The 15,465-nt window shown below is 40.6% G+C and overlaps 1 protein-coding gene across 2 annotated transcripts; it reads left to right on the top strand.

The window, feature by feature from the left end:
* Window positions 1–1,577: 1,577 nt before the first annotated feature.
* LOC110051974 (uncharacterized) lies at window positions 1,578–14,662 on the top strand. 2 transcript variants are annotated; one of them, XM_089279809.1, is made up of 15 exons: window positions 1,578–1,757; window positions 1,885–1,981; window positions 2,513–2,656; window positions 4,091–4,198; window positions 5,484–5,615; window positions 7,333–7,430; window positions 7,554–7,623; window positions 7,763–7,787; window positions 8,476–10,325; window positions 10,356–10,484; window positions 10,792–10,902; window positions 11,170–11,244; window positions 11,722–11,782; window positions 13,430–13,538; window positions 13,657–14,662. In XM_089279809.1, the coding sequence occupies exons 1-15, from the start codon at window positions 1,723–1,725 to the stop codon at window positions 13,829–13,831; spliced, it is 3,219 nt and encodes a 1,072-aa protein (XP_089135935.1). In that variant the 5' UTR covers window positions 1,578–1,722; the 3' UTR covers window positions 13,832–14,662. The 2 variants fall into 2 exon arrangements, with proteins under 2 accessions (XP_089135935.1, XP_089135934.1); XM_089279808.1 differs by having other exon boundaries at window positions 8,476–10,484.
* The last annotated feature ends 803 nt before the right edge of the window (window positions 14,663–15,465 follow it).

The following is a 15,465-nucleotide window of genomic DNA, read 5'->3' as shown; positions in this document are numbered from 1 at the left end:
CCATAAGCGTGGATAGACTTCTTGCTTTGTCGTTGAGGTTAAGATACAGGCGAGTTGTGACGCTTAACCGTGTTCGAGCGTTCGTGTTCTTCCTTTGTCTTCTAAACACCGTTAACGCTTCTCCATCTCTGTGGCACGCTTTTATTTTCTTTATTTTGACTTGCGCGATGATCGTGATATGTCTAATCGCTTCGACGTTCTGTTAGGCAAAAAATCTACTTGACGCTTCACCGTATGCAAGTGTAAGTGCAAGGCAACCCTCACCATCCGCAAGTAAGCGGAGCTTTTCAGCTGAACATTGCGCGTTACAAAAAATCGGTGCGCACTGCATTGTGGGTTCACCTCACTTTGGTGTTGTGTTATACCCCGTATACAGTGATATCATTACGTCCAGCTTTGTCTTCCACTGGAGAAGCTCATATCAGCTTTGTTATTGCAAGATACTTTGCTATCATATTGATTTATTTTAACGCGTCGATAAATCCTGTTCTTTATTGCTGGAGGATCAGGGAAGTGAGCGGAATAGTGAAAAACATGCTGAAACAGTGTGGTTGTTCGCCACTTGAAGAATGATCGCAGATATCCCTTTCCGCAGAAAATACCCGAAAATACTTTATTCAGACACTGCTATGAAAATACTAACTGGACAGAGTGACGCATACACATGTGCCCCTCTCTATAGCGCGAATAAAAGTAAACGAATTAGACGTATACTTCTCTTATGTCTGACTTCAGCCAATTTACTGCCGATTGATCAACTTTCTAAAATAGACAATGGACACTTTTAACCATATGTTTGGTCGCAGTAGGGAACCAAAGATCTCCCCAATAAACAGTAAATCAATCGCATAACGCATGCAGAGATCCCTGGAATATACAGCATGCAGTGGCACTTTTTTTTATCTGTGACCTTTCTGTTTGGTAGCCAAATTAACGAGATCCCCACCAGGATTCTTTTTGTCTAGTTCTGATCAGTAGTGTAACGTAAATGAGAAGATTTAGTTCTACTGAAATATTAAAAACATTCAACACTTTGAATCACTTCTTCTTTCCATTTTGTTCTCAGTTGAGAAGCATGCAAGGCTAAGTGAGGAACAAACCTAAGTAAGGAGCATGGATAGTATATGGAAATTCCTCTTATATAAAGACGCTAGGTCAAAAAATGTTAGGCAGCTCCAGCTCTTATCAACATTGAACTGGTCATGGAAATACCTCAATGAAGTATCACAATGTCAGCCTGAAACTGTAGACGAACTCAAAAAATCACAGGATTCTTTGAGACTAATTCCACTTCTCTCGTCGAAAGCAAAAACTTTAATCATGCCAAATTCAATCATCTAAGGGTGCGTTTCTTTGGTACGATCCGGATCAGGATCAATGATCCAATATCACTCAAGTCATGAATTTTTGTCCAGAGTCGATTGATCAATTCCTTTCGACGTTCCACGATCCGTGTGATCCTAGTCCAGTTCAAACTCTTGCTCTGTCACGCAACGCTAGGCTCTGCCTTATCAGAATCATCATTCCGTTCCGTGACGGAAATGAAACTGCCTGACGCAAAAACAAGGGCGGTTACCTAGCTTCTCGTGACTCACATGCAGCGGGCACCGATCAGCCTGAGAGTGGCTATTTTATAATACTACAAATGTTGTATCTAAGCTGCTGCTATTTGAAGAAAAATATTTTACTTATTGACCCATCCCTGCAGAAACCGATGAAGTAATGACTGCTCTAATAGCCCCTACCAGGTCGCCAAGGTATTGTTCCTGAGTTTATGTTGTATAAAGGCAGACCGGTTAACTCACAAATGTTGACACTGTTTAAGCTTATGTAAGTGTGACTGTGTAAAAGCTTATATAACGTTCACTCAAATCTTTATTGCAGTTTCGAGGGACTCATATTCTTTGTCTACGACCGAGAGGCTGTGAAAAAAGAAGCAGATCCACCCGAAAATGCTATCATCTACTTCTACCCTCCCTCGGTAAATGATGAATTCTTCGTTTTGTTCATACTCACAACGAGTCCATGCATAAATTAATTAATAAGTTTCTTAGAACAAATGTGCTCAGAAACCCAAAAGCCCCAATAACACACAGGGTATGCTATTCTAACGATCACTTTAATATACGCTTTCTTATAAATACCTCATTTGATAGCAGTCCTATGGGTTAATCTTTAAAAAGGTAAGACTTTCTTCTAGATGGATCCCTTGGTTGACTTTGCATACTTCCTAATTGGTCTGTATTCATTAAAAATAACCCTTTCATATAAACAGCAACCTTGGTAATGAATGAATGAACCTTGGTGTTCCAAATATTTAATCTCAGCGCCTTACAAAGGCTCATATTTTCTATTTACCCCCCTTCTAATAATTTTCCCATAACAAATTGTTTCTGCTCAAATATTAATCAAGAAGATCTGTCAAGGAAAACCCTTTCACACCTTATTGTACTGACAAAAAATACTCTGTTGGTATGCATTATTCCGTGGATTAACAGTGCTCTCTTTGCAGGCCTCTATGGAAGATCGGATTTCTATATGTGGACAACTAATTGGAGTGTCACATTTTATGCATGGCTTTATTGGTGCCAGGCCAGCCCTTTGTAAGCTGCAGACAGAGAAGGTGGCAACTGTGCATTCTGGCCAATACACCTTGGTAATGAGTCATGTGACCTTGCCCTTCACTGAATATGTTTAGTGTGCATCCTATAGAGCTATTAAAGCCCTGGTCAAACGGACTCACCAGTAGACTCAAGTTCGAAACTTGAGTCTACTTGTGACTCTGTTTCGCCAGATCTTGCATGCACCTGTGTTGACTTACACTCACTTTGGTCAAGATCAAATTTGGATGCAAGTCAACGCAACTTTGTCACTGTTTCGCCGCCCAGCCCAAATTGTTGGGTGACATCAATTCTTTGTCATAGCAACCTATTAAGCGGCCTGCACACGGCAAACTAAAGTTTTCAAACTCATGTTGACAAACTCAAGTTGGTGTTTGTGAACGGCACAAAAACAGTCGGCAAACACGTTGGCAAACTGTTAGCGACAAATAGAATTTACCTCTATTCTTGCCAACTTTTTCATCAACTTTTTCGTGTTGGTAAACTCCTTTCTGACATGTGAACAATTGGCAAATGTGTGTTGTTAACTGTCAACCAATCAAAACATGTACTCTATTCACGTGATTTATTTGCGTGACACTTCAAAAAATGGCAGACACAATTCAAGATGAACATGAGGCCACTTTTAAATTTATCAATGAGGTTCACAATTCTCTGGCTGTGTGGGATATTTCATCTGTGGTCTATAAAGATACTAAAAACAAACAAAAGAAAATGAAGGAGCTAGCGGACAAACTGGGTTTGGTCCAAGCCTATCTATTTCTCCACTGCTTTCTGTTTCTTCTCCTCTCTTCTTCTGTTTCACTGTTCTACATGAGTGCCACTGCACTAAGTCAGCCAGCCTTGTTGCAAATTACCGTGTGTTGTGATTTGACGCGAGTTTGACGTGTGAAGGTAGGAGTTTGCCAACTTTTTGAAGTTTGCCGACACCAGTTTGCCAACTTAAGTTTGCCGTGTCGAGACTGCTTTAGCCAGTGAAATATAGGATACGTGTGATAGAATGGTTACATTTTGATCATGTGAGACTAAGCCCATAGCCTTAAAATGTTTTCTTTTTTGCAACTTGTATGCACTTGCAAAAGGAAACTTACAAGTCTGTTTGACCAAGTTCAACTTGCAGCTACTTGCGACTACTTGTGGGTCTGTTTGGCGAAGGCTTAACAGTAAAACATGCAATGTTCTGTCATGCCGTTTCCCACTAGAGGATTGTTATGCATAAATACCTCAAGGACCCAAGATTTGAGTGCAAAGTTTCTCTTACTTGAGATAAAAATGCTTGACGGTACATTGATTCTTGACACTCAACTTTACATTTGTCTGCGGCAAAGTGAGTCAAGATTATTTGACATGAATGTTGTACTATGTGGCTAAACTTTGACAGATCCTGTGTGTTAGAAGAACCTGGATCTTCAAAATGTGTTTATAGCTAAACTCAAATATGACTACAAAATAATGTTTTTTTGTGACAGGCACTTGGTGGAAACCTCAGTGAACCTGATTCACTGTTGATAAGACAGCTAGAGACCCTTCAGAGTATCTTCAAATTTTACCATGGCTCATTAGAGAGGATTAGAATGGTGAGTCTGTTTGATACCTGGGTATGGATAAAAAATTATTGCATACTAAGGGTTAACAACTACTATATGTCAGACTCATGTCACACGAGTTAAAATGCTCTATTCCCACACTCCACCTCATTACTCAGGTGTACATTCTTGTATTAATTGGTAGCCACTATATAGGGGGAGTAGATTGAAATATTGTTGTAGTTGCTTAAAGCTACAGAAACTGGATGAGCTCTGGCACCTACAGGATCCTTTGCCTGATGCAAATGTTATTAATTATATGATGGCTTATGATGCTACATGCAAGTGATAAGTGTTATAAAATGAATTTTCATTAGTGATATTAGAGCAGTTTTAAACTGAGTGTCGTAAAACCAAAACCAAAGCCAAAGCAATCACTTACCGATTAGACTACTCAGCCAAACTCAAACAAGTAATTGCCTGATTACATTCGACACTCAATTGAAAACCACTCTTGTAGTATTCGTCTTATTAGTATTTTAACTGAGTGCGAAAGAATAAAAACGCCGTTTACAGTTTGCAAATGTCTGCGTTAGTTCCGAAGATATTTAAGTTTGAAAAATGTGTAAAATATGCAAATGAGATAACTGATGACGTCATATACTCAACCCAATATTATATCAAGTATATAAATAGAGCTATCTTGGCCAATTTGCAGCACAGACCAATGAAACCTGGTAGGTTAATAGTTCTACAGGCAACACACCTACGGCCATAACAAATTCTGTTTCCATGGCAACTCACTCTTTTCCAGTCCCCACCCACTTGATTTCAATATTTTAGTGATTTTCAGCTTGAAAAACATTAAACAAGGTCATGAACTTGACCTAACATATTCACATGCTTGCTAGATCATGCATTTGAGGCACCATTAGCAAATGTCAAAATGGAATGTCAAAGGTGGCCAGAAAAGCCATTGATATTGGGGAGGTCTGGAACCCAGTATGTTGCCATGGTAACAAAACTGTCATGCTCATATTGTGGAGCACATTTAGAAGAATGTTACTGCAAAGAATCAAACATTTCTGATACAAATTGGCTGAGATATCTTTCTTCATTATATTTCATGAAAATTTGGTTGAGTGTGTGATGTCATCATTTGGCTAATTTGCATATTTTAAAAACTTGAATATCTTTGGAATGAAAAGAGATATTTGAAAATAGTAAACAGCATTTTTCTTCTCATACAGACTACTTGTTTATGTCTTAAGATGGCTTAGATAGGAAAGATAAGATTTTCGTCATAGTACCACTTTGATGATGGATTGTTTTCCAGATGTGTGATAGCCAGAAGATCTTTCTGACATGGATGAATGTCATCTGGGATTGTTATCTGCACTTTGTTCGTCACTATGGTGATTTCCTGCCAGGGGTGTTTGATCCTTTACCATTTCTTGATCTGCCCAAAGTATGTATCGTGTAGCTTGAGTTAACAACAACTTTCAATATTATATACAACATCAAAAATACTTATTGTTAACCCTCAGATGTACAAGGAACTGGGTTGGATGCTTATTGCTCTTGAGGTTCTTTATTTGCAATTTTAGAAAGGGAATTTATTTTGCAAATAGTTTGATGGGTCAATTTGTTTTCTCCACAGTCAAATAATGTCATTATTTGATGTTGCCATAGCAATCCCATTTCATCAAATTCTGCCTCTTTTGACATTTTTTATTTTTAGTCAGAGTTTTTCAGTTCTGTGAAAGCTGAAATGGTGGAGTTAAGGACGTACGTGAATTAGTCTCACATCATAACTGATAATATAGAGATTTAGACCAGCCTAAAAGCGTAGCTCCTGGGCCGGGTTGTTCAAAGCCCGATTAAGCTAACCCAGAAAAAGGTAGAATTTTGATTTGAGTTTTGTAACTTTGCGGTGGGGTTTTTGTGTAATGTTTGGCCTTCTGTTTTGAGTTTCAATAATCACCATATACACAAAACAAAACAGGAAAAAAACATTTGTATAGAAGAAAAAGTTATAATTCGATTGACTTTTAATCCTGGGTTAGCGTAAACCGGCTTCCGAACAATCCTGCCCTGTTTCCAACAAGCTAACCCAATATGAGCCCGCGATCCAATTGATAGCCAGCACTTGGTCAACGGTCAATTTAAAAAAAAAACACGTGACCTCGAGGAGCTGTAAACTTGAGCCTGTGATATGGTCACGTGATACTGGTCAGCAGATACCTTGTTTTAACAGGTGTCAGTTGATCATAACATGGATGTCCAATACCAAGGAAGTACACGGTAAACCAAGGCTGCATGTCTCCGTCAACCTATTATTTGGAGTATGGCCGCCATGTTGGGCAACTCCACTGTCGCCATCATCGTCGTGCGTACGCGCCCATGAGTAATACCGCTAGCCATGATAACCATGAGAAAATCAACTCATGGGTTTCTTTTTCTTTCCTATATGGGTATGGGGCTCCGCGTGGTGGACCTTCGGGCCGCCGGAGCTCTGCTAAAAACCATTTTTACCTTGTCAAGGAAACTGAGCACTACATGTATCTACTGTCTGAATGAAAATTTTTTTACTGTATGTTATTAGAGCAAAGCTCAAAGGGGGTTCAAACACCCCCTTTGTTCCACAGCGAGGGTGTGAGTTTGCTATTTGTCTGTTGATTAATAGTGTTAGCATGCAATGTTGAGCAAAGAGAGCAAGACCTTCATGAATTCATCACAAGCCAGTCTCTTCATTGCCACTGATAATGATTCAGTTTAGCACCCATTTCTAACAAGTAGCGTCCCTCTCAGTAAAATGCACCCCACCCATGTCCTTGAAGGTTTATAAGGTAAGTATCCTCAAATGGAGGCTCTATACCTCTCTGATATTGGGATTTCTATTTCTATTTACTGACTTTACTGATTTTAATTAAGAATTTGTCAAGTTCAGATATCTAACATTTAGGAATTTATGAATTTAATGAAAGCTGCACCTTCCAGCCTGAATGTGCTTCTAGTCTCTAATTGACACCCTTGTTGAGATGCTAAACCTGAATACATGGCCTGGGTACAAAATTGAATCATCACTAATAGTAACCATTATAAGTTTTTTGTTTTTAACTTGTGACTGCAATAAGAAGTTATGAGTCGAAGTGGATGATCAGATGCTTTTCTCCTGTTAATAGAGAGTTGCAGCCACATGTTTTACCAAGGCATCCTACATTCTACAAGCCTGCCAACGCAGACAACACATTCTTGGTGGATGCATTCTCTACCGCAACAGGTATCCATTCGTTTTACTTCCTGTTTTAAGCAAAATACGTTCAGAACCAATCATTGCAGCTGTAATGTCACAAGTCACGTGACTGGTGGTAATTTTCCTCTCTATGAACATTGTTGTTTTCAGTATTCTGTGTACCCAGTTGGAACCGTCCATAACAGAGAGGCTGCTTCTTCTTAAACCAAATCAAAGAAACGTAAGTAACAGAATTCTTTTTAAAAATTGAAGTTTTCACATTAGATGTTTGTTATTCTGAGTGAATTGCTTGTCAATTTGCTTTTGTGACAAACTTGAATTGAAAATTTCTTTTTCGGCCATTGTTCTTTTTGATACAGCATCCAGCAAGGCCTGTTAAATCCGGTAAGTTTTATTTTGTTATCAATATGGTTCGAAAAATGTGACTGTAGTTAGTTTACCTATGCAGGTATTAGTCTTTTTCAGTGACCACCATAAAACGCTGATCGCAAAATTAATGGTCACAAACTCGATAACTCGCCCACAAAATGGAGCAGAGAAGTGAATCAATCAGCTTACTTAAAAAACATGTTATGGTTGGAAGGCGCAGGAAAAACCAGGCTAATAGTGGTCAAAGCCTAGTTTCTCCTTAGCTAGTTAATAGGGAATGTTTGCTGACGTTATTGTTGCAGTATGCGATTTTGCGTCAGGAGGCATCTTGTACTACAGGCAAATTGTCTTCAACAGGGGCAGAACTAGGGGGAGGGTGCAGGGAGTATGCACTCCCCCTGAAAGGGGGCCTTCATCTTCGTATTCACTTTAAAATTTGTTTACTTCACCAGTCAGTTACGCCATTCATTAGTGGTGCACCCCCTTCTAAGAAAAATCCTGGATCCGCCCCTGTTCAAGCATTAATAGAGCTTGTGACAGTTAGTATTTGGTGTAACTTTTAGCTCAATCAGAGAGTGAATCGCATATGCTAATGAAGCAAATATTGTGAACAAACATTCCCCTGCACGCTGTCATGCAGATAAATGATGCGACTATAGAAAATTATGAACTAGGGAATAGATGAATATGTATTTTTTTAAAGCTTGTGATCTACCATTTGGCGTCCGTATCCTGAATGCGTTCCTGACACTGACCGAGTATCAAAACCTTTACGATGCTTTGGCCGAGTCTGCTTACAGACAGCCCTCCTCCAGACATTCATCCGGGACATTTCCTGATTTGTTCGCGGCATCGTCCTCGGGCGATAGAGACTCGTCGGTTAGGCAGATTGATGAGAGTGATGATAAACGTTTGAGCGATCCATCGCCACAAGTCACAAGTGACCATAGAGGTACTGACTCAAGCGAAGGTCTTGGGACAACTAGGCGAGAAGGTACCTTTACGGAAATTCTCGCAAAGGTTGTCGCATCCGCTACGCCAGTAGGCACAGGCGAGGATGCTGAACAACACACTGATGGCAATTCTGGCATCACGGGTGGGAAAGAATCAAAATCACAGTCGCAATGTAAAACAGAATCAAGTACCCCACCTGGTGTAGAGCTTAGATATGTTGAACACACTCTGTCAGACGAACGAGATGTCGACGGTGTTATGACAATTGAGGGAAGAGAAGGCGAAACTGAAAAAGAAAATGAAAACAGTCAAAGCGAGAGCGGTGTGTTTGCTGGGAATGGAGATGAGGAAGATGGTACAGTCAAGAATGAGGACAGTACAACGGGTCAGTCTGAAGTAACAAATTCTACTGCAGTTTTCGACAGCAGTTCTTGCGAGAGTGGGTTGTCCAGCGATGTTAGCCTCACTATGGAGGCCATTAACGTGACGGGCTTAAAAGTCATGGAATATTCTAGTTTCCAGTGCCAAGGGCAGCAATGTGGTGAAGCAAAGGACAAACTTACTGGTTCTACGTGTAATGATTCAAACTGCACATCAACAGAACCATCTGGAATTGATGATGTAGAAATTTGTAGTTTAGTCTTGGAAGATTTGATAAGGAAAGTTGTTGAAGAACTCGATAAGGAGAATTTAAACTTGAATTCAGAGAGCAGTGGAGGCGTTGGTTTTGCAGCGTGTTGCAAGTCGTGCGCGAATTCGCAAAAATCATGTTACTGTTCTGGTGGGCGCGCTGCGCCTTGTGAATCCCAGGAAAATCCCTGCCATGATCAGGGTAACAATTCTTTCACGAATAAAGACCATTGTTCTGCCGAGTACGATTTGGAGAAGGAAAGAGTAGATTTTCCTCGCGATATTCAGGACACAGATCCGCGCCAGTCTGGTCGTGGAAATGGTGAAGAAACGAGATTTAACGCATCACCGAACCCTGCAGATTTCGTTAAAAACGATACGAATCCAAAGGGTTTTAGAAATGACTTGATTGTGACTCACCTTGTGAGCAACGAATTGTTCTCGAATGGAAACTCTCACTCTGCTGAGCACGGTCTGGGGAAGGAGACAGTGGATGTTCTAGCAGATATTTACACAACTGCTCGGCTCAAGTCTGATCGTGGTAATGTCAAAGAAGGCAGTTTTGTTAAGCCACCAAGAACTGCAGGCCTCGCTGAAAATTGTCAACCGATCGATACAAACCCTGACAAAGATAACAGTTCGAGAACTGAATTGGTCAAGACTCCTGTAGTTTGCGATTCCTTTTCAATTCGCAATCTTAACATTGGGTGTGAGAAGGTCTTGGAAAAATCCTTTGTTTGCGTGGATACTTGTGCTGATGTGAAAATTTCAGAATGTGGGGTCAATTTATCGACTCCACCTTCAAATGCTAAGGGAAGTATAGGGGCTGTGAATGCGACAGCATTCATCTCACGTGAATCTGATTCTGAGATTTTTGTTGCAAACGGTCGCGAAGGCATCCCCTCGTCTGGAGGACTAGAGGTGCCAGTTGACCAGGCGCTGGAAGAGGTAGAGGAGGAGGAGCAGGAGGTAGAGGAGGAGGAGGAGGAGGAGGAGGAGGAGGAGCAGGAATCGTGGGAATGGTTCGAACCACCACTGGGCGACGTCCACGCGCCCTCCCTCGCGGATATGGAAGGTGAAGGGGAATTGTTGTTCGAAGAGGAAGGTGGAGGAGAAGACGTAAATCAAGTAAGTACTTCTTTTAATTTGTCGTGAATCATCACTTATTCATGCAAAAGACGTAATATATCCAACACGACAGGTAGTGTTTCATCGCATTTTCCCAAACACTGTAAAGAGAGTTGAAAATACGACGCGCAGCGGAGTATTTCTGAAGAACTTCGAGGTGTTTGGAAATGCGAAGGAACACTGTCTTGAGTGTTTGATTTATCTTTTCAATCGAAACTAAAACTAAGGAGATAACCGAGAAATAAAATCGCAAAAAATCTATGCTAATTAAGAACATTTGTTCACTATCGTTTCTGTCATTTGATAGGTGGAGAGCTTGACTCATGTTAACCTGTACGTTCAAGCACACTCTAACGTTGTACTTATTCTTCTGACTGAAGAGGGACTGAACAGTGACTGCAACAGCATAAAAGCTCTGGTAAGGTAGACATGGGGAAGCGCGGTACGCTCATCGTTAGTGCGCTCGACTCCAGATCGAGCGGTCCGGGTTCGAAAGGAGGCTGGGGACATTGTATTCTGTTCTAGGGCAAGACACTTCACTTTCACAGTGCCTCTCTCGGCTTACCTCTACCCAACCACAACATACGAAATCCGATCATAACGCCAGGCTAAAACATGAACTTTACAGATAGTTCCAGGGTAAATACTTTGGTCTCTCCCATTGCGAACTAATTTCTTTTTTCAGTGGGAAACATCGCTGAATCAACTTGGTGAATTGGAGTTTCTGGTCAAACAGTCTTTAGGAAATGAACCAATTCCGGTAAGTAAACACCATGTAATGCTTAGCAATTATTCTACGAGCGTGCGTTGGATACGAGATGGCAGGTAGCCAACGAGGCGCGTAGCGCCGAGTTAGCTATAATCATCTTATGTCCAGCACGAGCGAGTGGAATAACTGTTTTATTAAAAACGTCCCCAAAATACAGAAAACTAAAATAAAATAAAAATAAAAACGTCCGAAAATCTTACACGTACGCTTTCCATATTTGTAGAGCGTGGTACAATGGCTAAGCCAATTGAATGTAAACTCTTTAATTGCAACATCCAGTGGTTGCACGAGTAAGTAATGGGCAAATTTTTCATTCGCAAACGTAGCTCGCGTACGGATATGAAATGGTTAGAGGATCTACGAAACAAGAACTTTGACTGATTCAGAAATCTGTCGATCAATGTTTATTCTGCATGCTGCTGCCTTGGTAAATGCATTTACTCATGTTGGTGATACACTTGTTTCCAGGCCTACTCGGATGAATACAGCTTCCTTGTGTACGACAGTTTTGAGAGGAACATGATTCAAGGTAACGAATGAATAGCCACGTGATTTAGTGCGAAATTGAAGGGAAGTAGGGAAATTTGCCGGAGGAAACACTTAAAATATGCAAACAATCTTTTGATGCTTCACTTCCTTAACCACGAACACACTTGAAGAAATGCAATTCATGTTATGGAGCGGTTTTTGATGACTGCCGTATCCTAAATCCGAATTAATCACACAGCAAACATTTGAGAGAGTCTCTGCAGGTAACCAACGACTCACAGCATTAATTTGAAGACTTACAGCTGTTATCTAGCGCGGGAAAAGTGTAATCAACCAATTACAGCTCAAAGCAGACTGCCAGCTAGTGTGTCAAGCGCGGGAAAATAGTGATACATTGTAAACCAATCAAGACTCTAAGTGCGCACGACGCGCAACCGGGTAATGTAGAACGCGGGAAAACGGCGAGATGGCAATCTTAACTGAAAGCAGAGAAGCAGAACCGGTATCGAAAGCCGGAAACGTTGAAGCCAAGGCACATTTGGTTTATATTTTTTTCTTGACGGGCTGAGATTGTGAACCCTTCTTTGTGCTTGGTTACAGCAAGAAAAAAAATAAAGCGAAATCATAAAGTAAGCGTCATAGCAAAAATGCCCCCTGCATGTTGAAAGAAAATTTTGGTGCACTAAATTTCTGGTCAAATCAAGGAACTATTGGCTCTGTTTTTCTGTAAATGTCTTGCTGGGCGGTAGCCTCCCACGTATACATTCTTTTTTCGTCGCTCGCTTTTACCTACGCCGTTCTTGGGGGGAATGCGTGACGATCCCAAAGAATCCTTCCAGAGGAGGATACGGTTATAGACTCAGTCTATAATTTATTAGTAGAATTCTACCAGTAGAATTCTCCTAGTAGACTAATGCAAATGCTGTAATCTGATTGGCTGAGCCGTTGGACACTATCAGCCATTAGTATCACCCAACTAGTGGACTGATGCAAATCCTGCATTTTAATTGGCTACGCTACTAGAGGACTATTAGTAATGGTCCTCGAGTAGCCAAATTGGCGCAATCGAGCGTGACGCTTTCTTTCGCTTTATTCCCAAATAAATATTTCTTCAACTTGCGTTTGCCAACGTTATTGTTGCCTTTTTCTGTCCGACTAGTTAGGTGATACTAAAACAATTAGACCCTTCGCCCCCAAGGGCCACGGGTCTAATTATTAATTAGTGTGCAGTGGCTTGGTATGGTCGACAAAATTGCTACGTTTCCTCCTCTCTACGAAGTTTTGAAAGAACATTTAGAAACGAATGAATAAACAAAATTCCTGAGAAGAAGGGCATTTAGCCTTTCCCGAATTAAAAAAACTCGAAATTTTTGGGCAAAACTGATGAGCGCGCGTAGACAACTGCAAATGTCAAATTGCAGAATAGGGCACGTTCGATATATCAATATTCTAACATGGCTCCGAGACTTTCGGGTCAAAATTGCAAATTTTTTCAAGGTTTGCTTTGTCTCTCAATCGCCAAAAGAGACTTGAATACAAAGAAAACATCACAAATAAAAAAGTTTGTCTTGTCTCGAGCTGATAATCTAATTGTTAAGAGAACTGTCTCGCCTTGAGTTAGGGACAAACTGTTCTTCTCATTGCGCTCGAACATGTTTATTAACATTCTCTATATCGTGATTTTCAGGGAACCTCGATGAACTTGTCTATCAGGTGGACCACTCGTTTTGCGAGACAACCAAAGTTTTACACGAGCAGTTTGAAAACTGCTCAACCCTGAAAGATGTCACCATCAGGTATAATCTTAGACTGGGCGTTATATATCAAACACGAAAGACCGTTTTTGACTACATTTCCAAACACCAAGAAGAGAGGTGAAAATACTTATAAAAATAACATCTCATTGCCTTCTAGGAGCCGTTCGTCTACAGTGTATGGCAAGCGCGACCTGGGGCGAGGAACATACTTCCACTTGAAGGGCTCATACAAAGCCTTACAGGGTGTCCCGTCGCCTCGTGACCCGATCTTAAAACTTGAAAGAAAGGCCACGAAGGTCCTTCATAAAGAACATGGCGTCAACGTGTTCTAATGAAAGAGATTGTTAGCAGTTGTTCGATCGTCGTTCGGTTGATCGCTGCGTTGGCTGGTCGGTGGCTCGTCGGTCAATCGATCACTGCTCGCCGAGTCGATGGATATTTATTTATCCACACACTTCACAGGAGTCTGAGCACGTATCTGCAATGACGGCTTCGTTTTAACCCCGTTTTCATGGAGACCTTAGAAACGAAGCTAACTCAGTTCAAGGCCCTCTCAATATGTACGTAGTGGGATTGCCTGCACTTTTATTCTTTACGTAGGCTTGGTTTCTAACCCACCGTTAGTATTTTCTAATCTTGGCCGTTTCATTTTATGTTGTTTTATTTTTTTACAGTTATTTTGAGATTTACCTCGACCATAAAATATAAAAAATAACTGAGACGCTACTGGAGCGTTTAAGAGTTTTATCATATACTAATACAAATTCACATCCTGGTGAATTCCCCATGGTCGTTGAAGTCAGTTGCTCGATTTTACAGTTGAGCATGTCGTATTATCAGTAATATCTTTTTTAAAATTCATTTTTGCACTCTCCTAAACGCCCCTGCGGGTCTTGGACAAAATAGTGTTCAACATTAGTGCGATTTTCGAATTTCTTGCAATGAAATTTCTTCCAATTAGTGGAAGCCAAATTTAATCGCATTTGCAAACAAAACGTTACCCCGACAAGATAGATTAATTTCTATTGGCATTTTTGGAAACTTTGTTTAATAAATAAAGCCTGAATGAGAAAATACTTTATCCTTAAAGGTGAGAGTCACAGAAAGTTACAGAGAGATTAAAATAGATAAATAAATGAAATAAAATAAATCACTTTATTGAAGCGTCGAAGTGTCTTGCACTGCTGTACTAATTGGGGACACTGAAGTAAGCAAACAAATATTGTAAATTGAACTGAAACTTGTTAAAAATCCCAACTGGCGAGAGGCTGACCAGTTGGCTATTTACAAAGCGTGGAGGAGTTGAATCTGGGACCACCAAACACATCCATCTAGTGACAGGGAGGAGAATTTGAACCCGGTACCTCTGATCCAACGCCCTAACCACTAGGCCACGCCTCCACAACAGGAAGGTGCTTCTCAGTGAGTTAAGCTGTCCAGTTTTACATTCTAAACATTAAAATCATGGTTGCCTGGTAGCAGTGTGGCGGTGTTGGTAATATGATGATACAATTGTAACTGAGAAATAAAGAAATTAAGGCAGGGGGAAAGCATACTGACAATGCTTGTTATTCATCGTTTTTCCATCTTAAACTTTAAAAAGGTTTTGTCAAGTAAGCGATTGACTTTGAGAAGTAAGTTTAAAGCAAAGATACAGCCGTGCGCCTGTTGTTTCTAACGTATAAACGTTTTAATTTTGGTTTTTGTTGCTTTAAACCGACGTTGTTTTCCATCTGACACTACGAATACAGACGTGATAGGGAAATACCGGGGAGGGATATACACTCGTGGTATTGGGTAGATATTGTATTTATTGACCAGGCTAAAAGATGTAATATATCAAACACGAGAGACAGTGTTTCATCGGGATATCCAAACATCGAGAAGAGAGTTGAAATTATGACGCGCAGCGGAGTATTTTTGACGAAATTTGAGGTGTTTGGATACCCGACGAAACTGTTTCGAG

The sequence above is a fragment of the Orbicella faveolata genome, unplaced genomic scaffold (assembly GCF_042242905.1).
Source record: "Orbicella faveolata isolate gen_17 unplaced genomic scaffold, um_ofav_v1 contig_47, whole genome shotgun sequence".
Lineage (NCBI taxonomy): Eukaryota > Metazoa > Cnidaria > Anthozoa > Scleractinia > Merulinidae > Orbicella > Orbicella faveolata.
This window is presented reverse-complemented; position numbering and strand designations above follow the sequence as displayed.

Bases quoted from the DNA above. Each gene is read 5' to 3' on its own strand.
- LOC110051974 (XM_089279808.1), top strand. From the start codon at position 1,723: ATGACTGCTCTAATAGCCCCTACCAGGTCGCCAAG. The intron at 7,624-7,762 runs GTAAGTAACAGA...TTTTTGATACAG, and splicing joins TTAAACCAAATCAAAGAAAC to CATCCAGCAAGGCCTGTTAA. The intron at 7,788-8,475 runs GTAAGTTTTATT...ATTTTTTTAAAG, and splicing joins AGCAAGGCCTGTTAAATCCG to CTTGTGATCTACCATTTGGC.